This window comes from Barbus barbus, assembly GCF_936440315.1.
Source record: "Barbus barbus genome assembly, chromosome: 35".
Lineage (NCBI taxonomy): Eukaryota > Metazoa > Chordata > Actinopteri > Cypriniformes > Cyprinidae > Barbus > Barbus barbus.
In genome coordinates this window covers 19646154-19672934 of record NC_136763.1, presented here as the reverse complement: position 1 = coordinate 19672934, position 26781 = coordinate 19646154, and the positions used below count along the sequence as shown (strand labels likewise).

Sequence of the window (26781 nt, the reverse complement as noted above, 5' to 3'; positions counted from 1 at the left end):
TCTTCATGTTGTGAGACTATATTATGTTTAAAAATATAATTATACCACCAATACCAATACTTTGCCACACACACACACACACACACATATATATATATATATATATATATATATATATATATATAACACTCACTTTTATTATTCTTTATTTGTATATTTGAAATTGATATATCATGCATGTTTTAAAACACATTTAAATGATATGCCATGAAGAGCAACTAAAACAATCAGATTTCCACTGTAAGTATTTTGTGTGTGTGTTTATCGGTAAGTGTCTGAGAGTGTGGAGGTGTGGGGCTGGGTGTGGTGCGGGACTCGTATAGTATCGGGGGCGGAGCTCTGGAGACTTTGTTCATCCTCATCTGAATGCGAGAGAGAAAGTGTCGCTGTCTCTGAACTCGGTGCGCTGGGAAACTAAGAAACTCTTGGATCGCTGTCAGCAGCAGTGTTTGGAGACGAGCGTTTAAAGGTAAACTCAAATCTGATTTTATATCTGTATATTAAATGAGACCGAATTGTGTTTTTGTGCCTTCGTTGTTAACGTTATCCGTTTTTTTATTGTTTTTTAAAAATCCAACATCGACCCTAAAGCAGCCATTAAAACTCGTGGATCGATCCCTTGGGAAAGTGGCGTATTGTGGTGCTGGTTTACCTACCTGTGCGATACTCGTTCTCACTTCCGTGTGTCGGGTTTCAGCTGATCCAAACTTTAAATGCAATTATTTCGCTACATGATCGTACTTTAGTCGTAGTTTGTATAAACACTAAGCTGTATAAGTTAGGAGGGTGTGTTTATATCCAACAAAGAAACTCAAGCAATAACCCCCGCACACAACTGTTGACATTAAACATAGCCTAATAATAAATAAAAAAATTAAGAGCATGCAATAGACTTAAAGGAATAGTTCATATAGTGGTTAAAGTAGCTATTTACTCACCCTCGTGCTTCAAACATGTAGGACTTTGTTTCTTATGTGTAATACAAAGGCAGATGACAATCTCAGTACTATTGTTTGGACAAAATATGAAATAAGTACTTTGCGACGGAGGCTGGCAGCAGTGTGTGCATTTCAAGGTGGAAGATGGGGTCAAATTTTAAAAATAATTTTCCAAATAATTTTCTGTTCTCAGTGGCTTCGTCTAACAAACAAGTTAGCGCCTCTAGCGCATGTAAGCTGAGCGATCCTACACATTTTAAACAAAATACTAACTTTAAAAAAAAAAAAGTGTGAATATATGATTGCTTGATTAAAAATTGACAGTATTGGCTAACTCCATTTTACCAATGGATGGCCATACAGACAGCGATAGAGCAGCTGCTGTTGTGTTTAGCATTTAAACTCAGTCTAACTTTTGTATTTACTAAACAGATATTATTGTTGAAATGTGTGCAACCTATAAGTAAGGTCCAAAGGATATACATTATGGGAGAACTATCCCTTTATAAGAGATCAGTCTTTCTCTCATGGGATTTTGTATCTGGTTATTTTGTTTTATTATACAAAGCATACATTTTTGATGTGTACTGTTGATATATAACCACTGGTTTTGAAAAAAAAAAAAACATATTTTGAATGCTGGTCTGTTGCCACACCTGTAACACCTTGCAGGTGTTTTCAGTGAATAGTGAATTTAACCTAAAGTGTGTTATAGAGCCTGGTGTCATCAGATGTAAAGAAATATGTAAACCAAACTAGTTAATTTAACATGTCTAATTCATAAGTTATTCATGCCTCTGTCTTTTACATTGTTAGTCGGGGTCTTACGTGAGTGCATGTGTCTGGGTGGGGCTGTACCATGTTTTATTTACTTCCCAGCTGTGAGCACAGCTTAAAAGCCGACTTATCTTTAGTGCTTTCATTCTGAAGAGATATATACACAATCAGATTTTTCTCTTAATTAAGTTTCTACTTAAGTAATTTTGAGTGTTTACAAAGTGTCAAAGAAATAACGTGCTTAACCTACCTCAGAGGAAGCAACGTTCCTTATGGTACACCCTTTCCTGTTTGTCTGGTTAGCAAGGAAGCAAAAAATCATGTCCTCTGTGAGTGCTTTATCTCTTAAAGAAGCAACTAAATTCCCCTAAATTTAATGACATGGATTTAGTGAGGCGCTTTGGGCCAGTTGAATTTAATTTGACATCAACATGCCCTACTGGCACACAGTAAAAGCATGATTGTGAGACAAGAACACTTTTTTTTTCTCACTTATAGAATCTGAAAGAAATCCGGCCAGATGAAGGACCATATGAAAGTCTATTAATATATTTTTTTGGGTCAGTTGTTGTAGATATTAACACAGGATGTGGCATTTGCTCTTTGTGGGAGTTCCTAAGTTGTGCACATTAGTAGTGCAGTCAGAGGCCAGCTGCTTGCTTTACCGACTGACTGGCGTTGGGTTTAGGTTGAGATTTACAGCATTTGGGCTCACACACAGCCGTTGATCTCCCTACAGGCACAAATTCCTGATATTGGCCTACATTAGGACAGCAAGGGGCAGCGTGATCCCCTCTTCATAAATACACTTTCAGAGGGGGCAAAGGAGATTACGCATAAGCACCATTCACTCAGGATGTCTATTTGCTTGTATTTTACAGTATTGTTAGATCAATTAGCATCTTTATCTCTCTACCTTTCTGTATAATTCATGTCTGTAGCATTTTATGACTGTAGTCTCAGAACATGCGTCACAGAGTGTTCCTTTACACCCTCTCTCCATATCTATAATCTCTAATGTGCAATGTATCTTTAATGAATGTGGTGTGAGATCTGTAGCTATATGAAATCTGTGGTGAATGACCAGCTGGCTGAGATGGATAAGATGGTCTAATGGTTTCATTATCTGTACAGGGCCAAGCCAGTTGTCCTGCAGGACTTTTTGAGGTTAATTGACGCTGTAGAGCATAGTTCACACCAAAGACGATAACGATAGAGTGCTATAGTGATGACGTACTTCTGATGGCCAACCCGGAATTTAGCATATTGCTGAAAAAAAGCAAAAAGTTTATGATTTGTACACATTTTGTTCGTCATGATAATAACTTTTCTGAATTTTGATGCCTAAATACAATCTTAGACAATAAACAAACCACATCACATGACCTTTCAGTCTTTAAGAACATTTACACTGAAAGTTTTCATTATTTATAAACACAATCATGCTATAAAAGTAGACTTGTTAGTAAATGAGTTTACCCTTTTTGTGATGACGATCAGATACAGAGTACATCTGTAGTTCCATTTAGCCACTTGTTAGCAACCGCCTTTTTCCAGACTGGTTATTATGTCGTAGAATAACACGTGAAAAATATCTTGAACTTGTTACCACAGACCTTATTTCAGGCATTTAACAAAAAAAACATTGATTTCAGGACAATGGAACCAGAAGTGCTAAAGTACGAACTTGCCTCTGGGGTTTGGCCAATAAAAATGTCAGGCCTGCAGGACTCTTTGAAGTTTTAATAATCGTAATTGTATGAAAATGGGGGCGTTCACCACACAACTATAAAGATAATGACACAGGAACACTTCCATCTGAATTTAAAGTGGCAGAGGACAAAACTGTGGCCTGTGCTTATGATAAACAGAATATTATTTTGTGTTGATGACACTAATATAGTTATCCTTACTGGTATCGTTTTTGGTATGAATCAGTCTTAGTACTCAAGAATGTTTTGCACTTAATTACCTCTCTAAGATCTTTTTACACACTGCTATCTTTTCCATACTTTGTGCGGTCAGCTCAGCTCTCATGCAATATTAACAAAGCTCTCCTCAGATGTCAGTAAGCACTCCGACACCAGCACAGACCTACTGAATTAACACTGAGCTGTCACCGAGGAGCATAATAGACCCTCCATCCCCTCCCCTTTGTTTTTTAAAAACTGGAGAGTGGAATTTGTGGAGTCAAATTCCATTCAATATAAAACTAACCTCAGACCCTCATATCCGGACAGACAGAGTGAGTTTAACACTGCAGAACATGAATAATTGAATGTTCCTGTGCTAGTCACTAGTAGAAGGAAGTTGCAAAGCCTAAAAGGGAAGTTTTAAACGTGCAAATTGAATGTAATTTGATCGGCTTAACAAAGGATTTGGGTGATGTTCTGGGTGTGATATTAAAAATAACATGTTACACGATTCTGTATCAAGACCACTGTTCCTGTGAAGGAGGGAGCAGCTTTGCTCAACATGAGTCAAACGTTGTGGGAGGGTCCGGGCATGTATCATCAGGACAGAACATCTCCACTCCTTAAATCAGGGCTATGGAGGTGTAGAGTAACCAGGGAGAGGTGGAGAAAGGGGCCATTCAGGGAATTTTCGCACACCAGAGACGGACAATCTCAGCATGATAAATAATCATTCCAAAAGGGCCTCCGTTTAATTCTGTTTGGTAGTAAAGAACATTCCCATAGCTTTGTAATAGTGCATTTGACCCCTGTAGGTGACCTGAGTGAAAGATACAACAACCTTTTCAAGAACAGAACTCTAGAGTTTAATAGACAACAGTATTGTCACAACACCTAAAGGGATTAAGGATATTATAGTTGTATTAAAATAATTAAAGACAAACCTCTATTAAAATTCAGGCTGATGCCGAAAAGCTGATTAAGTATCATGTTATAGACAAAACCTAATAAATGGTTGACAATGATTAGTTAAAATCTTGATTCAAATGTTTTGTCTTAATAAATTGTTTCATGAAAAAATGCTTACTAACTATAATCAAATATTTTAAATGCTAAGTAAATTTGTATCTCAACATTGTAATGTACATTATGAAAAATGGATTTTCATTTAGTGGTATGTTAAATATACCATTTACAGTCTTTTTAAATTGTGTATATATATTCAGGCTGATTAAATGAATTTCTGGCGTTAAGTGAATTTGCATCACAACGTATTCATTTTGAGGTTTGATAATAAAGATATTAAATGAATAATTTCTTAGCGTTTTATATAAAAAAAATCTTTAAGTGTGCATCAAATTTGTACTTTTTGCAAATATATTTTATAAAAAAAAAAAAAAAAAAAAATATATATATATATATATATATATATATATATACTACAGACAACATTTGATATGTTTAATTGTGCAATTTTTGCATTGTTAATTTAGAGATAAATTTTAAATAATAAAAAAAAATTATTCTAATATTAGCCAGTAGCCATTATGGTACAGTTACATTGTGCATCTTTGTATATAGTTTCTGTTTCTTTTCTAGTTCAAGCCTAGTAATACTCTCTCTTCATAAAGCAGTAGCCTAATTCAGTATCTTCTCCCGTCAAACATTAACCAGGTTGTCTTCCTGAGTTACTTGCTCTAGAAGACTGGCATTCCTCCTAAACTTTCCAGATTTATGCAGAACCAGCAAGGTTTCCCGCAGGACATATCCGATCGATGAAATATTCAACAACTGTCACATTGGCTCAGTTATGCTCTACAAACTCATGCATACCTATGATGAAGTAGCTTTCCTCCTTTCTGGGGAAGGAATGACACAATAGGCTCAAATGACGACATTTATGAGAACCACAGATACTCTGATGAATTCTACTATATTTAAATTGATGCATTTCAAAAACCAAGAGGTGCAGATGTTGAAACTTAGCCCTCAGAATGCTGGTAAAATGTCAAACTCTAACTCGGTCTCAGATAACGCCCCACTTATCGTTAAGTGCCTTTGCTAATGACTCAGACGAGAAGCGTATTACAATAACACGAATTGTTACCGATGGTCCATCAAGCCACAGGCAGTCACACAGCTGCCCACATTCAGTCAATCGCTCCATTCAGATGGAATGACCTCTTTCATCTCAACCGGCCTAAAACAGAAGAGGGATTATGGGATAGTGGACGTTTGAATATGTACATGATACTGGAAATTAGCTCCTATGGCGTGCCTCTCAGTCCATCACGTTGAACTGAATGGAGATGCAAGGATGCTGTGAGCAGACAGCATTTGCTAATGCCCTGTCTCTTCCTGTCTGTGTTAATCTAAGCACTTATTGCAAGTGACACCCATGACCCACCATTTATCTTTCAAACCATGTAAGTGCAACAGTATGGAGCATCTGCAGCATTGTATCATTAACACAGATTTGCAAATTGTCTATGGCAAAACTGGGTTGTTTAAATGTACAAATTGCCCTTGAAGTTGCTGTTGAATTATGAATTGTTTACATCCAACAGCCAACTAATTCGCCTAGATCTTTTAGTTTTAACATTTTAGTTATAATACTTTAATTAGTATGCTAACCCATTAGACAGGTTGTATGGAAAAATTATTATTTTGACTTTTAAGATGACTTCAAGACTTTTACAAGCTACTTTTAAGGCCCATTCACAGCAAGGATGACAACTATAAGGACTTAAAATGTAAAGCGCAAACACACAAGGAATTTGTTGTGTTTTAAGGTGCTCCTGGTACGTACATACATGCATACATCTGACATGAGAACAGAAAAACATTTAAATATTAAGACTTAACAATAAATAATAATAGTGTATGTACAGATTTGTGCATTATTTACTCTATATCCAGCTGTATAAATGAAGAGATATGCATTTACATAATACTTGAGAAAGAGGCAATAATTAAAGAAATGAATTACAGAACACAGGTAATGATTAATGTGTTAGCTGTTTAAGCTGGAGATGGCATGGGGGGAAAACAGTTTTTATGCCTAGATGTTCTAGTGCACAGAAATCTGTAGCGTCTGCCTGCAGGGAGAAGTGCAAACAGGTTGTGTCCGGGGTGAGAGGGGTCTGTGATGATGTTATCTGCCCGTTTCTTCACTCTAGAGATGTTCAAGTCTATCTCTTTCTATTTAAGCAGTGAGAGATTTTCTGTCTCTTGTTGTTTGATTAACATGAATGACAGACAGCAGAAATATTAGACTGCTGTCACTTTAAGAGCTGCCCAAATCCAATGTACTGTTATACGTTTTCTTTCTCAGCTGTTTGCTTTCACTTAAGACCTAAATTACTGTGCTTACGTGGATACTTGCAAAGACGCACATTTTGACACACATGTATAAGTTTGTGTGTGTGTTTATTTAACCGGTCTAGGCCTATAAAGAGGCTAAATTAACTCCGTTCAGTACTCTTGCGCTCTATGAGCACCATCTTCATGTACGTGCGCCTCTCAGACAGCGCGAGCATATAGCGAAACGGGTTCTCTTTCGCTGCTGATTGTGTTTCAATGGCTTAAAATCACTTGCTTTTAAAACTGCAATGCTTAAAAACGTGTGCAAATGATAAGTTTGCATGACCATGTTGCACAGCAATGTCACATGTAACCGCTATAGAGACGATAGTCCAAAATCTCTACCAGCTAGTGGTTCATGTCTGCTGGTATATCGCCCATCCCTACATTGCATTAGCAAAGCTGTAAAAGCTATAGCGTCATTATTGTGCAGTAAATTTCTGTAGTAGGATGAATTAAAACCTCAGACGTTGGACACATTTTTCGATTTCATTATAGGCCTCGCAAATAGTCCTCTCTAATAGCTATCCATTATTCCGAGGGTGTGCAGCTGTAGTCAGATATGTACATTATTACATATCTGACTAGTTCATTTGATCATTTGACCTCCTATGATAACTGTGTAATTGGATGTGCTAGTTGATGGATCTGCATTTTGAGAGCCCTGTGTGTGTATTTCATCTGGGGTTAAAGAAACCCGCAGGCCTGAGCCAGTGCAGACCACCTGCTCGCCCACTTGCTATCTTCAGCGGAAGCAAGCTGAGTGTCTGGGGAGATCTCAGACACAGCAGGCTCTTAGCAGTATGGGCTCAGCTGGTAGCAGCCAGGTCACAAAGTCATTAACTGTGTGTGTGTGTGTGTGTGTGTCTCCTACTGTATGAGTGGCTTTGGCTTTGGATTTCATACTACTGAATTAAAGCTATGAGGCATAGAAGCTGTATAATCTCTGGAGACTGACTCTAAAACCAAAATGGCTGCTTTCTGGCAGTAATTCAGATGTAAATGTGGTAATGGCTCATTATGGTCACTGTAAAAATAAAGCCTGACCGCAGCCTGAGTATACTGTGATATTATGATGAACGTTGTGTAAATTCGTAGAAGATGTTTGTCTTTGTAGTAAAGCAAAATAATAATGTTGGATTCATATGATTTTGAAAAACAACTTTGTTAAAGAGACCTTTTTATTTAATGGCTCCAAAATGTCAGTGTATTTTCCTTACACCTTAAATACATGAAAGTTTGAAATTCTGGAATTTCATTTGAACTTGGACTTATTGACAACTCGGTCACATCCACTGTTTTCCTTTTTTCTCCCTGCATGTTAAATGCACCACATTAAATTTGAAATGATTTGGTGGACAAAACCTTTTAAAAAGAAATTAGCATCATATCATGAAAGAGCTTGTCACAGAGCAGATGACCACACACACCTGAGTCATATCAGCGGCACTCCCTGTCTGTCCCGAGGGCAGGGCAGTGAGGGCGAGAGCGAGACCGTGGCGGCTGCGCTGTCAGTGCTCAGTATTGTTCTGTGAATGAGCACCATCAGCACATCTGATTCTGACATTCTTTAGCTGTCAGGTCATGTGAGAAAAACAGAGTGGTTTATAAGCTAAAAAGGATACAGTGGGTTTCTGCAAAAGTTTAAAGATTCTAAATTTGGCCAGTTACTGTGTTTTTTTTTTATTCCATAAGAAGCCAAAGCATCAAGGTTTGAGTCACCAAACATATGCACTGAAATTACTTTTGAAGTTGTAAATAAAACAATAATTGGCATAAGTTTTACATGAAAATACCTATTTCGGTTTTTCTGCTTAAAAATGTAACATTTAATCCAATGAGTTACTTGCTATTTCTTTGAAGTTATTTTTTAAATTGATTTCTTAGTGAAAATTGTTTCTGCACTTTATTTTTTTTTGTAACCTTTTTTTTTTTGTGAAGACTGCTTTTGTATAATCAGATTCTTTACTTAAAATATTGAAAATTATGGGATATAAATCATTATTGTACTATCATTTCTAATGTGGATACACGATATATTGATAAAATATTGGTTATTTGTAAGTATTTGATATTTAATTCTGCATACCCCCCCACACACACATCTTTACTTAATCATATACTTAATCTTTAAAACACAAAAAATGTGCAAATCTCAAAATTGTATGGTTCTTTTCATAATGTATTTTATAATGTTGTGATGCCAAATTTATTTAAAGCATTTAAAGCGATTATATTTTGGTTTTTACTGTTTTATTTTTAATTTACGGTATATAATTTTAATGTCATTAAAATGGTTTATCACCCACAACATGAAGATAACTATGAACTTATTTGTTATTGCACACAATTTTAATATTGGTGGATTCCTATGATCTGATTTAATTATTCAATTTGCAATGCTTCAATTTCAGTAACACATTAAAAATTAAAAATACAATTTTGTTGTACTTTTTTATTTTTTTTGGTTTTATTTAAAGAGTTGGTTTGCTTCATTTAGAGTATGCATGTGTGTATATAATACACACACACACACACACACACACACACACACACATATATATATTATTTTATTTTTATTTTTTTTTATATATCAATAACATTAAAACTCTACTATATTAATAATGTAAAAAGGTTAAAGAAGCAGACTAATGGGAAAAATACACCAGAATCAAGTGTTGACGTGGTCACTGTTGGGCACGATTTTGTGAATATATGTCAGTACATGACAAAGTCATTGACAGGGTGTGTATAAGAGAAAGTGTTTGGGAGAGTACTGAAGCACAGTAAGCACACAGTGGACTATTGTGGAATGTCACACCAGGATTAGAGTTTTGGGAATCTGTTCTGGGATGTGTCATATGCACAACCCGCTCTGAGTCAAACACATCCCAGCCTCGTAAGCTGTCAGAGGCGCTGGGTCCGTTAGGCAGGGACAGTAGGTGGAGTGGAGCAGGGCAGGTGGGGGAGGGTGATTATTCTGAAGGGCGTGTGACATTTGTTGCTTGCTTTTCTCTGTGTGAAATCAAATGCACAGTAATAAACTTGCACTCATTAACTACTCATCATAACTACTCATCATCCCAACTGTGTGTGAAGTCCAAAGTAGAGATTACAGTACACACCTCATATCAGCAGTGAATCAATGGTTCATCAATCATTTCCCTCTTCATGCTGCACACTAGTTATTGTGGTATTGTGTGTGTGTGTGTGTGTGTGTGTGTGTGTGTATGTGTGTGTTGGCTCCAAGTCATTAACCCTTTCCCTGCCATCAACAGTTTCCCAGCTTAAACCTCTTCGGTAGTAATGACTCTCTGGATCAAAACACGGTGAAGAAGCAGAAAAAGCAGAACATGTAAGCAGATGTTGGCAAAAAACATGGTGGTCAAACATGAAACAGCATATAAATCAAAACCGACTTGCGTTACCAAATTAAATGTCGACCCACTTAGTGATACAGGACTGTGAAGTTTTGGGAGTGTTGATGGAAGCAATCGACTCTATCTGTGTTTCTGATCATCATTCTGAATCCGGTCCGAATGTAGTCTTTGACAAAATGGGATTTTTCTCAGCTTGTTATTGAAAAAGTTTTTTTTTTTTTAAACTTACCCACATCAGGAGTTAATAAAAAAAGAATGCATGCAGCTATAGACTTTATGCAGCTCCGCTCCTTTTCAGAGCTGCGCTCGTTGTCTTCTGTCTTGCATTTGTATTTCCACAGCGAACATAAGGTCATACGAATTTATGAATGAACGGCTTGTTTTAAAATCTTAATTTCTTATGACATCCACTTCGAACATTACAATGCTCATGATAACTTTCGTTAACTCTATAATCGTAAATCCACTTCACTAGCTAATTTCTCTTCTTTAGTGATGCTATAAAATTGAAAGTTTAAAAACAAAATTCTAAAGATGGCTGCGTAATTGATTCTCTGATGCATAAGATCTATAATAATACTTTTGTTGTTGTTGTTTAAAAGCAGTGGTTCTGTTTGACACATTGCATGTGTGACATTGCCGTGAAAATGCTCAAAATTGCTAGTGTTTGCTGGCAATGTTTTTTTTTTTTTTTTTATCACTGGTGGGGAACGAGTTAATGAACTGAGTTTGAGTGGGAGATGTTTATTAATATCTTTTTATCTTAACATTTGAAAATGTCCGAGTCCATATGTAATTGCAGTCCAAGTCCCGAGTCTGCTGGGTGGTTGCTTACTGCCACCAGTCAAGAGCCCACTGCTGGTCTTAGAAATGTCTCTGGTTCTTTTAGGTCTAAATCTGTCAGATTTTTCAGGTAGTGTCATCAGGTGTGGCACTGTAATTGTGTGATTGACCTCACCCTTTAAAACAGACCTAGCATCTGCATGCAGGTATGCACTAATTGTTTGGTCTGCGACCAAAATCAGTAAGATGTAAAGCTGATCTCGACTGCTATCTCGTCTAATCTGTCATAATCTGCTATGTTTTATTGTTTCTTTTTGTTGCAGATTGCGGCACGGTGTATGGACGTACCAAAGTGGGTGTGTAAACATGATTCTTTAGCTCACTAGACTGGGAGCTTGAGAAAACACCCACACCCAGTGTTCACACAGGCACTTGCTTTCGTTCACCTGCAGGGCTGGCAGGAGTCACTGTGTGTTGCGTTTTGCGTGTTTTGACAGGTTTTTGACTTGGTTACACCCAGTTAGGTGTGTCCTGACGTGAAGGGAGTTCAACTTTATCTGCAAAACCTCTTACTATGACCTTGAAGTAAAACTAACTCTAAAGAACCATTTCAGTGATGTGTAGTAACACACAAAAAGACTATTTGTGTCAGCACAAGGCACATTTTGGCACGAATAATCAACCACAAGCTTTGCAAACCAACTGACATCTGCTTAGTATTGCTGCCTTTTGTGTGGTTTAGAGAAAATGTTTGCTGAAAAACTGTTCTTATAGTGGCAGCGCAGCGCACACTACACGTGTGTGTGTGTGTGTGTGTGTGTGTGTTCACGCTCTCTTCGAGTGTCGACATGCAAGGCATTCAAAATATGTGTTCAGACTGATCTCATGATGTTCTGTAAAGTGCGGCACATGCATTTTTCAGAGATGGTCTAAAATGTAACTTTCATTTCATTACACGGTTGTTTGCAGGGCTGTGGCTTGGCGTTCCTGCTGGTTGTTGAATGTCAAGCCTCTGATTACGTGCGTTTTGAAAAGTTTATTGGAATGAATCCATGAAACTACTTCACTGTGCATTTAGGTGCTTGGTTAATTCATACTAATGTTTTATAATTCAAAGGTTTTGCTGGTGCTCATTAGCTGCTCTAATAAGCCAATCAGGTTGTTATTTCCTGAGGGCTGTCCTTGATAGGTCCCACCTCTTTTAAGAATATTAGCAGAATAAAACAGCTTTCATGAGTGCTGGGATGCTCAGGTCAGGTCTTTTTTGCTTATTAACAATAAAAAAAATATAGGCCTAGTGTGTTTGTGCTTTTGTTTTTCTTTATTGTTATTATACTTTCCATCAAAATTGTTTTGCTGATATAAAAGTGTTTATTTATTTATTTATTTATTTATATATATATATATATATATATATATATATATATATATATATATATATATATATATATATATATATATATATATATATATATATATATTAAAAAATTAGCATTCATATATTACAGTTAGTGTTTATACATGTATAATTTTTTATATATTTTAACTTATTTTTATATTTATTTTTACATATATTTTTAAAATTGTGCAAAGTTAGGCTTTTTATTAATTTAATCAGACAATAAACACTATTATAGATAACAAAAAAAAACAATATAATAATAAATATATAATTTATCTTTTTTTTTAAATGCTGAGCATAAATTTAAGCTTTTTAATCCATTTAACCAGAAAATAATAAACTTTATTTATTATAGATAAATGAATAAATAAAAATGTAATAATATATAATTACATTAAAAAAAATAATAATAATCTTATATGATGAATATGAAGTTAGGCTTTTTTATTGGCTTAACTGGAAAATCATAAACTATATTTAATAAATAAATATAACTATAAAAATAAATACATAATTTTATATAATTTTTGTTTTTGTTAAATGATAAATGCTTTTATACAATTACTCTGAAATAATATTTACTGGCAGTAATTTATCAAAATAATTTTAGTTGAACATCAAATATGTTGATCTGTCCTCTCTGCGTTTTTTTTATTTACACTTGGCCATTTTATGAATTTATAGCTATCCAGTCATGTAAAAAAAAAAGTGCAAATACCCTTCAAGACGCATTCTAGATCTAATCAAACTACTTCAGTAGGTTTTTTGAGGTGCATACAAGACCTGACTTGACCAAAAGTAAATGCATCTGGGGGTTTTTTTTTTTTTAACTCCTCCCACACAGATATTTGCATAGAACACAAGATTAGGAATAATCTATATTAACCTGTCTGATAAATGCTCTTCTTCTCCTCTGGGGTTCAACGGTTTTGGTTGGACTTGGACACAGTCAGAATATGCTATAAAAAGAGCAAGAAATGGAGGATGTACTGTAGATTACCTGAAGGAGGGTTGGAGAGAAAGAATTGATAACATATGAGGAGGATTTCAAGAGACTACAAGGTACAGATAAAAGTGAAAGGAGAAAAAGTTATGGCAGCCAAATACATTCAGTCTGTCTCGCTTATTTTGAGAACAAGGTTTTATTATTGCCTCGTTTTAACTTATGAATGGATTTTAAGAAACATACTGCTCCAATATTGAGCTTTTGTCTGAATTGGACAATGTAGTTGTGTGTCTAAATGTGTGAGAGCTGGAGAAAGAGGAGGGTTTGGTGTGTAGGGGTGTGTGAATGTTGAAACACGCAGAGCCGGTTTTGTGAGGTTGTTGTGCTTGCAATCAAACATTAGCTCACACGCCTTGTTTGAGAAGCCAAGGGTCAAAAACTACCGCTGACATTCCCCCATCTCTGCCGCCCGCCCTCTTCTCCCATAATCCTTTGCACCAGTTTCGATTGCTTGTGTTTGTTTGAACTTCAGTTTATAATGCTGTTTTGTCCTGCTGATCAAGAACAGATTACAGGAGGTCTTTATTACATTTTATAATGTTTGGTACAATGTTTGACACAAGTCAGTTTTAATATTTGTTTAATCTATGATTGTTTTTTCTTTTGCAGGTTTTACTTTTGGACTGTTTGGTTTGAGTCCAGGAGGCTAAAATGGAAAGACACAGTAAGTAGATGCTATTGTCACATTATTATAACTCGTGATGCACATAATCCAATTAATATTGTCATATTATGACCGAAAATCACTAAATGGCCAGGATTTAAATCCATTTTTATTTACCATTTTATGTAAAAGAGAAAATGAAAGAAGCAAAACACTAAAAGCCTAACTTTTAAATGCTATAAATGAACATTATAATGTCCAATAGAAAAAAATTGATATTTTATTTATTGAAATTTAATAGTTACTCAAATTATTTTTATGTATTTATTATATTAATGATTTAAATATTCATTTAAAGTGAGCATTAGTTGATGGCAAAAAAAAAAGTAAGTGCAAAAGTAAAGCATGCACAACTAAATACCTTATATTCAATATTGACTGATACTGATAAATTGAAATATCTCTAAGATAGTGCTAATATATTGTGCATCCCTAATAAAATGCCCAGTCAGTTTAATAGTTCTTTATGAGTTGGAGTTTTGTGCTTTGTAATCCATGTTTAATAGCTTTGAGGTCATCTGTCATCAAGTTTTGCTTGATAATAAGAGTAACTTCAATGGGCGTTTTATATGGTTTTGATGAAACAGAGGCAATATATCCATTCAAACTCATGTTGTATATGTGTGTATCAGTGGCAGAGGCCCCAGGCATGGTGAAGGTCAAAGAATGGCAGCAGTCATATTACGGGACAGATTCAGGCATCCAGTCAGGAGCCACTACGGTTCGCTCAGATGAAGATGGAGCAGAATACAGCACCAAGAAATTCACCTACACCACCACATTCATGGAGAACCCTGCAGGTGCACAAAGTAGGGCTGCACAATAATGGTTGAACATTTAATCATGATTATTAAACATGATTATTGTTATTTAAAATTGTTACATTTCATCAGAATTATCGCACTTTCACATAAGCAAGAGAGCAAGATTACAGTAAACAGCGCAGTCGCATGAAAGAAAACAGACTGGTTCTATTACACTTTTATTTGAGCAGAATATCTCAGAGGAGATCTCTGAGCTTTTACTTTAATGTCTGGTGGTGTTATCAGCCCATCAGCACTTTTTCCGTAATGCAGTGAGCGTGTGTGCATGGTTGCCAGGTTGGGAAGATCAAGTAACCCACTGGGCTGAAAATGTATTGATTTAAAGGGATGATTCACCCAACAATAAAAATTCAGTCATTAATTACTCACCCTTATGTCGTTCCAAACCCGCAAGACCTTCTTCCATTTTTGGGACACAGATTAAGATATTTTTGATGAAATCCAAGAGACTCCTTCTGACTCTAATGCAACTACCACATTCAGGGCTCAGAAAAGTTATAATGACATCTTACAAGTTTGGGACGACATGAGGGTCAGTAATTATTGACAGAATTTTCATTTTTGGGTAAACTAAACTTTTAAATGAGAACCTCTTATTGGGGGATTTAAACACTTGACATCTGGCAACCTGCAACCATGAAAGCTTGTGGAGGCTTGTTGCTAATGCAAGATGATGCAGATGCCAACTGAAAATAAAACATTTTTATAATATCACAGACGATTATGCTTAATAAAGTGAGCAGAAATTGTTTAATCACGATTAAAATATGGTTTATTGTATACCATACATCAAAACTATTTTGTAGCAAGTTTGCCTACCAATTACCTTTGCCAGGATCCACAGTATGTTGAACTGCAGATTTATTTCAGATTCTTTTCCACCAAAATAATAATTTTTAAAAAAGTTAGTTTATAATTCTCTATATTTCACTCTCTCCTATAGATGTGGAGTCTGAATATAATATGACTCGGACCCAGCGCGTAAGAGCGGCCATGTTTCCTGAGACAATGATGGAGGGAACGGCCATCCTTTCCACACAGATCGATTCATCCCAGCAGACCAATGTACAGAAGCTGGCCGAACCATCTCAGCAGCTCAAAGCCGCCATCATTCATCTCATCAACTACCAAGACGATGCCGAACTCGCCACCCGTGCCATTCCAGAGCTCACCAAACTCCTCAACGATGAGGACCAGGTACCTCGTTGCTCGTGTCGAATATTCAATCTCTGCTTTCTCTATAGGATCTTCATGTCCTGACCTCTGACCCTCTCTCTTGGCTTCAGGTCGTGGTGAGTAAGGCAGCAATGATCGTGAACCAGCTGACCCGCAAGGATGCGTCCCGCCGGGCTCTGATGCAGTCCCCACAGATGGTGGCCGCTGTTGTGAGAGCCATGCAGAACACGTCTGACATGGAGACAACCCGCGCCACAGCCAGCATCCTGCACAACCTTTCGCACCAGCGCGAGGGGCTGCTCGCCATCTTCAAATCAGGAGGCATTCCCGCTCTGGTGCGCATGCTGAGGTAAGAGAGTCACACTGAAGTAAAGGACTAGTTCACCTGAGAATGAGACTATTGTTGTAATTTATTCACCCTCATGTCATTTGAACAACATAGTTATGTCAAAATGTTAATTTTTAGGGTAAATCAAGTAAAAATAAAAACTGATTTATAAAATGTTCATAATGATTGAAATGATTGTTCATCACTGATGAAATGAAAAAGGAAATCTAATAAAAAAAAACAATGACAAAATGGGGTAAACTATTACTTTTAAAAAATGAAAATAAAAACTTGATTCATAAGACTTCCATGTTGTATTTGTCACCCTAAATTAAAGCTTTATAAATTGATTGCCCATAACGGATTTCTCTTATTTGATTAGATGCATTTCATTGCAAATGAAGTCGTGATCAGAATTGTTGGCACCCTTGGTAAATATGATCAAAGGCGGCTGTGAAAATTAATCTGCATTGTTAATCCTTTTGATCTTTTATTTGAAAAATTCACAAAAATCTAACCTTTCATTGGATAATAAGAATTTAAAATGGGGGAAAATATTATGAAATAAATGTTTTTCTCTAATACACATTGGCCACAATTAACGGCACCCTGTTATTCAATACTTTTTAAAACCTCCATTTGCCAGTTTAACATCTCTAAATTTTCTCCTATAATGCCTGATGAGGTTAGAGAACACCTGACGAGAGATCAGAGACCATTTGAAGTTCCAGTCGTGTCTGATAACTGAATATGCTGGAGTTTGTTTTTGGATGAGCTGGGAGAATTTTTCTTGAAACACTCCCAAACAACATGTGGTGATGTAGGTACTGTTTGACAATTTTTTTTTTTTTTTTTTTTTTAAGGTTTTCTGACCCCAAGACTCTAAAAAAAACAATTTTCTGCAATTCTCCAGCTGTGGTCCTTGGAGAGTCTTTAGCCACTCAAACTCTCCTCCTCACCGTGCATTAAGACGATAGACACATGTCCTCTTCCAGGCAGATTCATAATATTTTCTGTTAATTGGAAATTCTTAATTATTGCCCTGATGGTGGAAATGGGAATTTTCACTGCTCTAGCTCTTTTCTTAAAGCCACTTCACTAATTTGTGAAGCTCAATTATCTTTTGCTGCATATCAGAAATATATTCTTTGGTTTTTCTCATTGTGATGAGTGATTGAGGGAATTTGGGCTTTGTTTTCCCTCATATTTTATATTTCTGTGAAACAGGAAGCCATGGCTGGATAATTTCATGTTCTCAAAATTGTGAATATGAAAGAATTTCTAGGGGTACAAATAATTGTCCAACGTGTATTTGAGAAAAATATTTATTTCATAATGAGATTTTCCTCCATTTTCAATTGTTTTAGTTCAAAGAAAGGTTAGATTTTTGTGATTTTATTTTATTTTTTAAATAAAAGATCATCAGTTGAGCCCTTACAATCTGACTTTGCTGCAGTTGGAATTGAACTGCTGGTTCGTTTGGCCAGAGGAGAACTGGCCCCCCGACTGAGCCTGGTTTCTCCCAAGGTTTTTTTCTTCATTCTGTCACCGATGGAGTTTTGGTTCCTTGCCGCTGTCGCCTCTAGCCTCTGAACACTTCATTTCCAGCGATATCGTCGACCTGATTGCAAAGACATTATTTAAACTGAACTAAGCTGGATGATGACATCACTGAATTCAATAATGAAATGCCTTTTACTGAATTTCTTTTTTTAATCTTTTCATTTTACATTATTGACACACTATTTTCCTTTTTTGATATTGTGCAGTAGCTTTGACACAATTTACATTGTTAAAAGCGCTGTATAAATAAAGGTGACTTGACTTGATCAAAAGAATTAATAATGCAGGTTTATTTTCAGAGCCGCCTTTGATCATATTTACCAAGGGTGCCAATAATTCTGACCACGACTGTATGTGGTTTAGTGCTTTATTTACATTATTTGAAACATAGATATTCCTAATTATTAGGAAATTACTCCAGCACTTGATTTGAAAGTAATTGGAGATTTAATTTACATTTACATTTATTCATTTAGCTGACGCTTTTATCCAAAGCGACTTACAATTGCTATATATGTCAGAGGTCGCACGCCTCTGGAGCAACTAGGGGTTAAGTGTCTTGCTCAGGGACACATTGGTGTCTCACAGTGGATTCGAACCCGGGTCTCTCACACCAAAGGCATGTGTCTTATCCACTGCGTCATCACCACCCGATTTATACTTCAGTAAGCTGCAAAAAAAGGATTAAATTGTGAATTGTTTTTCATAATCTATTACTTGGGGAAAAAAAAAAAAAGATTTAGAAAGATGATAAAAAAAATATATTTTTGATTTATTGCAAATGTGCGCTTCAATAATTTTGTTTTTTTTACATTGTTAGGAACAGATATTCTTAATTTATTAGAAAATTACCAATAAATCACTTGATCTGCTCTTGATCTGACCATCCAACCCATTTGTTTTGTAGCTCTCCGATGGATTCGGTTCTTTTCTATGCCATCACCACCCTGCACAATCTGCTTCTGCATCAGGAGGGAGCCAAGATGGCGGTGCGTCTGGCTGATGGTCTGCAGAGGATGGTTCCCCTGCTGAAGAAAAGCAACCCCAAGTTTCTGGCCATCACCACAGACTGCCTACAGCTGCTTTCCTATGGCAACCAGGAGAGCAAGGTGCTTATTATATTTTCAAATTACAAATAAATTTATTAGTTGTTGATTTCCTGTTTCTTTTATTCTTGTTCTTTGTTAAAATGTGTAGATTTTTCATTAAAATTTGATGGCATGTCATGTGTTAACATCAGTCTGATTGTCTCTCAGCTAATAATCCTGGCTAACGGTGGTCCTGAGGGTCTAGTGAACATCATGAGGACCTACAACTATGAGAAGCTGCTCTGGACCACTAGCCGTGTGCTTAAAGTGCTCTCAGTCTGTCCTAGTAACAAACCTGCTATTGTAGATGCTGGTAAGTCAGATTGGAAAACTGAGCTCTTCTAAATATAGTAATTAGAGTTTTTAGTTAGTTGTGCTTGCTAAGGCATCATCACACTTACTTTTAATTATACTAATCCACTATGGACATCAATGATAGCTGAAATTGTGTGACTTTTTATCAAACTTGTGCTTTTTGCCAGGTATATATTGTATTTCCAATTTTCATTTTCAGTTTTTTAAAATATTTTTTAATTTGCTTTCAGTTTTGATTTCGTAATTTTGGTACACCAAGTTGAACTAAATTAAAATGAGAAATATTGCGTTGGCCATATAAAGTTTTAAGTATTTTTATTTTGTTTTAATGTTTAAATATATACATTAAATATATTTAAAATATTAGTTTTGGGTTTTTTTAATCTTTTTTTCAGTTAACATTTATTTTATTTACTTCTCACTTTTTTAAGCTTTTAGTTAACTGTTAATCGCAAGTGTATCTAACAATTTCTCTCTCTCTCAGGTGGAATGCAAGCTCTTGGTAAGCATCTGACCGGCACCAGTCAACGTCTGATGCAAAACTGCCTGTGGACCTTGAGAAACTTGTCAGATGCTGCAACCAAACAGGTCAGTTTATACATCTGACACCATCTGTCTTTCACGCAGACACTTAATTTATCAATAATAATTCATTCATTTCAATTCTTGTAAGTAATGCAGTTTAATTCTAAATTAAAATGCTGAAAAAAATCCAATCAAGATACAGACCGAATTTTGTATCCCTTTAGTAACTTTTGTTTGTATTAAAGAACAAAGTGCTTGAAATGTCTGGAATCGTTTCAGTGAATTGTGGTTAATTAATTTCATGTATCATGTCAACCCTCCCAGTTTAATAAAAAACAGAACCTTAAAAACAACCAATTTTCAAATTCTTTGTATGTATAATATGTATCAGGCCTACACATGCTCGATCTCTCGCCCCCTGCAGGACGGAATGGAAAATCTGCTCCAAGTGCTGGTCGGCCTGCTGTCCTCTGATGACATCAACATGCTGACCTGCGCCACAGGCATCCTGTCCAACCTCACCTGCAACAACACACGCAACAAAACACAGGTGACCCAGAGTAACGGCGTGGAGGCTCTGATTCACACCATCCTGAGGGCCGGTTCAAAACAAGACGTGATCGAGCCAGCCGTCTGCGCCCTGCGTCACCTGACCAGCCGGCACCCAGATTCCGAGACCGCACAGAATGCCGTACGAATGTATTACGGCATCCCGGCTATTGTCAAATTGCTCAATCATCCCTACTACTGGCCAGTCATAAAGGTAAGTGAAAGAAAAACAGAGAAAACTGACAAATTAGTGCCTTAGTGAGCAATTGATTGGTTTGTAAACTACCCAAGAAAAAATATGTATCCTTTTTAACAACCTTTTATTAATTTCTAAAAGTTGCTAGCAACAAAAAGTATTTTATCATTAAAATTAAGATGCACTAATAATTTTTTTGATTAGATTTTTACATTTATTTAAATTTTTGCTATACAGTGGTTTTAGACTTTATACTGTCACCTATTGGTGTGGATGAAGCTTTACGCAAAGTAAAACATAGTTGAACTTTTTTGGAGACATATGTGAAGCGTCCGTATGAAGAGTAAAACAGCTTTTAATAAGCCACAGAGTGCAAAAATATGTCATTTTCTAGGTTTATTAATTTTGTAACCGGGTCACTGCTTAAAGCTGGAGTCCGTAACTTTTTTTTGTGTTCAAAATGTATATAATAATCGAGTACACCATGAATCCATTTTCCAAACTGTGTTTTTGGCTTGTCCTGAATCACTACGGTACACATATAATAAGTGTTTATATTCAGACTATTTTAGACCGGTTCGGGTAGGCACCGCTGTGGAGTAGCCTGAGTGATTCGTCATAGACATAAACAGAGAGAAGTAGCTCCGGCTACAATGTTCTTCCGCAAGATGCATGCAGTTCTGTGTATTAACCGCTAGAGCGCCAAAAGTTATGGACTGCAGCTTTAAATTTGCAAGGCCCAGTATGATATATCATAGGCGGTCTCTTTCTCAGCTAGTAGTTCTCCTGTTGTGCAGTATAACCATTGCTGACCCCACGTTTGTCTTCATCACAGGCTGTGGTTGGTCTGATCCGTAACCTGGCGCTATGTGGAGCCAATCAGGCTCCTTTGAGAGATGCCGAAGCCATTCCCAAACTGGTCACTTTGCTCACGAAAGCTCATCAAGATGCACAGAAACATGGTTCATCTGCTCAAGAAACATACCAGGTATGGTTTCTTAAATAATATTACTATTCCTTAAAAGTGCTAAACAACTCATTAATAGAATTGTGAAGTAACTAAAACCATTGAGAGGAATCAAAACCAGAATTGTTAAATTCTCTACAATTCCCATTCTTGCGCACAGAATACAATGTGCAAGCTACTATTTTGTCACTGAATTAACTAAATGTCCTTTTTTCTCTCTCTCTCTCTCTCTCTCTCTCTCTCTCTCAGGATGGAGTGAGAATGGAGGAGATTGTGGAGGGCTGCACTGGTGCTCTGCATATCATGGCCAGAGATCCTATTAACAAAGTCACCATCGCCAACATGGACACCATTCCTCTGTTTGTTCAGGTAACTCTTACATCTTTCCACAGTGTTGTGGGTGTGTTTATGCGTATGTATGGGAGCGGGTTTGTACAGTCTTTGCCCTCCATCTGACATGGTCAGTGTATAATAGACATCTGTTTTCTGTTGCTGCAGCTGTTGTATTCTCCACTGGATAACGTCAAGCGTGTGGCAGCTGGTGTTCTGTGTGAACTGGCTCTCGACAAACAGTCGGCTGAGATCATTGATTCAGAAGGAGGTTCTGCTCCTCTCATGGAGCTCCTCCACTCCAGCAACGAAGGGATCGGTGAGTGAGAGAGAAGCATACAAATATGCCAAAAAGATTTGATTGAATACATCATCATCAGCATAGTATAGGAATACTGTACTCGCATGTCCAGTGTCTACGCCAAGAAAAATCTGGCTAAGCATAAAACTCTCTAGCGTGCATGTGTTCTATCAAATGTATAAAAAAGCTATGCATTCACATCAACACTGATGTATAATTTGGACTTAAGTGCGTAACAAGGGTGCTTGCTTTCTTCCAGCCACCTATGCTGCTGCTGTTCTCTACCGAATTTCGGAGGACAAAAACCCAGACTATAAGAAACGAGTGTCAGTGGAGCTCACGCACTCGCTCTTCAGACACGACCCTTCTGCTTGGGAGATGGTGAGTTTACCCCCTGGTGGTGTGGAGGTTATTTAGTGCCTTATTTGAACACATTGCACATGAAATTGCATTGAAATTTAAATTGATTTTGTCAATTTTTCAATTTACTGTCAATTATATTGACAGATTTGAGTGTATTTAACAAGAAAAACTAATTCAGACATTTTTATATCTAATCCTAAAAAATTGTCTTTATGGTGAGATATGTTTGTAAGGAAACTGGATATTTCTATGGAAGCCTGTATCCGCCACTGAATAAAAAAAATAAAAAATGTAATTGAGAGTTTTTATCTCACAATTCTGACCCGTGACAAATTAAGTCAGAATTGCAATTCTGAAAACATACTAGTCTTTTTGTCCTATATTTCTCCGATATACAGTGCCCTCCATAAGTATTGGAACAGTAAAGACAAAATTGCTCTGTTGGCTGTGGAGTCAATACATTTACAAATATGATTAAAATATGAATATGAGACAAAACTACAGAATGTCACATTTTATTATTAGCCGTTTCAACACATGTTTTACCAAATAAAAAGTTCAGCACTTTTAGAGTTCATCCCACTCATTGATGTGAGCATAAGTATTGGGACAGTTGCCTCACAGGACTTTCTAAGTGATCAGCTGTGTCCTGTTGCATTAATTCTTCAGATATTAAAAGCAGGGAATGTGTCGTATCAGTTATATCCATTACTTCTGTATTCTGAATCTTGCATTCGATGATGACACACACAAACCAGGATGAAGATGAGGGAGCTGACTTTGAGAGAAAAGCAAGCAACTTGGATGCTAAAAGAAAAGAGGAAGTCAGTTAGAGCTCTAGCAAAAACAAAGCGCATGGAGAAATCAAGAGTTTGGAAACCACCATCAACTAACAATGACCTGATCGGCTGAGAAAACAACAGTAGTTGGTGACAGATAAATCATAAAAGCTGTGAAAATGAATCCTAAAAGACATGTCTGTAAAATCACCAACAACTTCCAGAAAGCTGGGGTGATGCTCTGACAATCTACTGTCCTCAGGAGACTTTGACACAGAATTACAGATGCTACACAGCAAGATGCAAACCTCTGACCAGCACCAAAAATAGAGTTAGAGCAAGACTAGAGTTTGCAAAAAAGGTGAACCAGAAGAGTTTTGGAACTGTGTTTATGGACCGATGAGACAAAGATAAACCTTTATCTAAGTGATGGGAAAGCAAAAATGTGGAGAAAAAAAGGGAACTGCAATGATCCCAAACATACAGCCTCATCTGTAAAGCATGGTGGAGGTGGTGTCATGGCATGGGCATGCATGGCTGCCTCTGGAACAGGCCCTCTCAACTTTACTGATGACTTAATGTATGATGACAGTAGCAGAATGAATTTGGAAGGGTACAAAACCATCTTGCCTACCAATATTCAAGAAAATGCCACCAGATTAATTGGGAAGTGCTTCATATTGCATCAGGACAATGACCCAAAACACGCTGCCAGTTCAGTCAAGGAATTTATAAGGGCAAAGAAATGGAAAGTCTTAGATTGCCCAAGTCAATCTTCAGATTTAAATCTGGTTGAACATGAATTTCACCAGCTGGAGAGGAGAGTAAAGGCAGAAACTCCCCAAAACAAGCAACAATTGGAATTGGCTGCATTAAAGGCTGGGAAAAGTATTTCAAAGGATGAGACCAAGAGTCTGGTGATGTCTATGGGTCACAGACTCACTGCTGTGATTGTGTGCAAGGGATCTGCAACTAAATAAAAGCTTTTAATCTTTTATATCTGCCTTATGTTCAACTGTCCCATACTTATGCTCACATCAATGAGTGGGATGAACTCTAAAAATGCTGAACTTCTTAGCTGGTAAAACATGTATGTGTTGAAACGGCTAATAATAAAATGGGACATTCTGTAGTTTTGTCTCATATTCATCTTTTAATCATATTTGCAAATGTCTTGAATCCACAGCCAACAGAGCAATTTTGTCTTTACTGTTCCAATACTTATGGAGGGCACTGTGTATGTATGTGTATATATATGTATTGATTTCTATGTTGACTGTAAAGCTGACGTTAAGTACATTGACATAAATCCCAACAAATTAGAAAATTTGTGATATAAATATGTACATAGAGCACAGGTTTCTTGACAGTTTCCTTGTTGCATTTTAGGCACAGACCAGCATGATGGAGCCTGTCCTTCCAGAGGATGGTTAGTATATCTTCTCTCTCTCACCATGATTTGTCAGCTAATTATTTCCATGACTGGCAGTTCTGTCTCTAATGACTATATACGGTCTGCAGAGAACATAACATTATGCAGATAGCTAACTTTTTGCTGTGTTGTCCCATACAGAACTCGATGGATATGGCCAAGGATATCAATTATACAACGATGGCATGCATATGGACAGTATGCAACTAGATCCAGAAATGCCAGAGGATGTTGTGCAAAGCATGGGTTACAACTCCATGGCCAGACCCTACCATGATTACTAACAGGTTAGTACTGCTTGAATACACTAGCTGTCATTCAAATACTCAAGTAGGATTGGCTGTATGTGCTAAAGTCTGCATTGAACTTAGTGTTGTGTATTTTATTTTACAGCCCTATGATGCCACTGAAAGAGGGATATGAAAAATACAAGAGACAGACACTCCTGGCAGAGTTTTCTTTTCATCGCTAGACGCCTGTGGTCCATTTCTCGGCAAACACACACTGACACTGCTGTAATATATGCAATTCTCGCTGTGCTGGGAGAGGCAGAATCGAGCACAACTTTAACCTGTCTTTATAAAAAAAGATGACAGCATGATGCAATTTACACGTCTTTTTGTAGAAAATTTTATATTTTAGTGTTTCTTATGGGTGCATTAATACATTGTTGGTAAGAGGTTAACTATGCCAAAGAGATTTTATTATAATATTTTATGATAATCATGTTGCTTTTTATAGTTGTAAGATTTTGGATCAATGATTTAGATCCAATGATTTTGGATCAATGCGATCAATGATTTAGACTTATGATCTCACAATAGCTAACCCAAGGTCAGCTTTATAGCTTGGTTCACGATGGTTTTAGACAGGTGACCAGAGCTGATCTGCTTTTGTGAGCGGAAATGTCTGGCATGTTGATTTCCTACAGCGCTTAGAACTCAGTACAGTGCATCTCCATGTTTCTTCCTTTGCTGAGACTGTCGAAATACTGGAGTTAACTTTTTCCCACTTGTTTTTTTTTTCACTCCATATACTTGTTTTACTAAAATTGTCTTAATGTATAGACAAGGAGATACTGATTTTGTTTGTTTTGTATTGCAATGTGTATGGAGTTTTTTTTGGCGTGATAAATGCTGTGCTGATTGAAAAGGACTAAAGTTTAACCAAACGATTACACCTTGAGAGTTATAAAACTAGCTTCACATTTGTTTGAATACTAACTCTTCCTAGGAGGCAAGCAGAACAGACAAGGGATACTTTGTAGTGTTTTTACTTCACACTTTGTCCAAAAAAATGAAATAAAATCATGTTAACTAATGCTTTGTGTTGAGCTTCATTTTGACAAGCACTAGGGTGATGAAATGGCTGAAGTGTTTAAAGGTCTTTTGAGTCATTTTTCTTCATTTGGTTTTACAATAAAAATACAATAAAGAAATAGTTAACCTAAAAAATAATTTTTTTGTTGATACTGATTTGGAAAAAAAATTGCATTACGTCACTTGCTCACCAATGGATCCTCTGTGGTGAATGGGTGCCGTCAGAATGAGAGCTGATAAAAACAATCACAGTAATCCACACGATTCCAGTCAGTCAATAAAAAGTGATTAAGTGAAGTCATCCTGTCTGAATAAGGAGAGAAACATGCACTGATCAAGTGTTGTTTACAAGTGAAACCAGTCCAGGAGAGTTCTAAACAAATGAAAGGTGGATTTTGATGTGATAAGACTACAGCACTTTTTCACTGGAGGAAGTGTTATGGATTAAGGACTTGTATCAGCCAGAAGTGATGGTTTAAAGTTAATACACCTTGATGGAT

General features: G+C 36.6%; 1 protein-coding gene across 4 annotated transcripts; it reads left to right on the top strand.

Annotated features, from left to right (window-relative positions):
* The first annotated feature begins 272 nt into the window (after positions 1 to 272).
* Positions 273 to 26280, top strand: jupa (junction plakoglobin a). 4 transcript variants are annotated; one of them, XM_079393924.1, is made up of 16 exons: positions 273 to 469; positions 14172 to 14226; positions 14859 to 15026; positions 15994 to 16247; positions 16337 to 16575; positions 19025 to 19226; positions 19374 to 19518; positions 20005 to 20108; positions 20470 to 20808; positions 21626 to 21778; positions 22007 to 22126; positions 22256 to 22406; positions 22648 to 22769; positions 24920 to 24959; positions 25104 to 25249; positions 25356 to 26280. In XM_079393924.1, exons 2-15 carry the CDS (start codon positions 14214 to 14216, stop codon positions 25244 to 25246), a joined length of 2193 nt encoding a protein of 730 aa, XP_079250050.1. In that variant the 5' UTR covers positions 273 to 469; positions 14172 to 14213; the 3' UTR covers positions 25247 to 25249; positions 25356 to 26280. The 4 variants fall into 4 exon arrangements, with proteins under 4 accessions (XP_079250050.1, XP_079250048.1, XP_079250051.1 ...); XM_079393922.1 differs by having other exon boundaries at positions 361 to 469; positions 14859 to 15035; XM_079393925.1 differs by lacking the exon at positions 273 to 469 and adding an exon at positions 13411 to 13618.
* The last annotated feature ends 501 nt before the right edge of the window (positions 26281 to 26781 follow it).

Bases quoted from the DNA above. Each gene is read 5' to 3' on its own strand.
- jupa (XM_079393922.1), top strand. The intron at 19,227-19,373 runs GTGCTTATTATA...ATTGTCTCTCAG, and splicing joins ATGGCAACCAGGAGAGCAAG to CTAATAATCCTGGCTAACGG. The intron at 20,809-21,625 runs GTAAGTGAAAGA...TCTTCATCACAG, and splicing joins ACTACTGGCCAGTCATAAAG to GCTGTGGTTGGTCTGATCCG.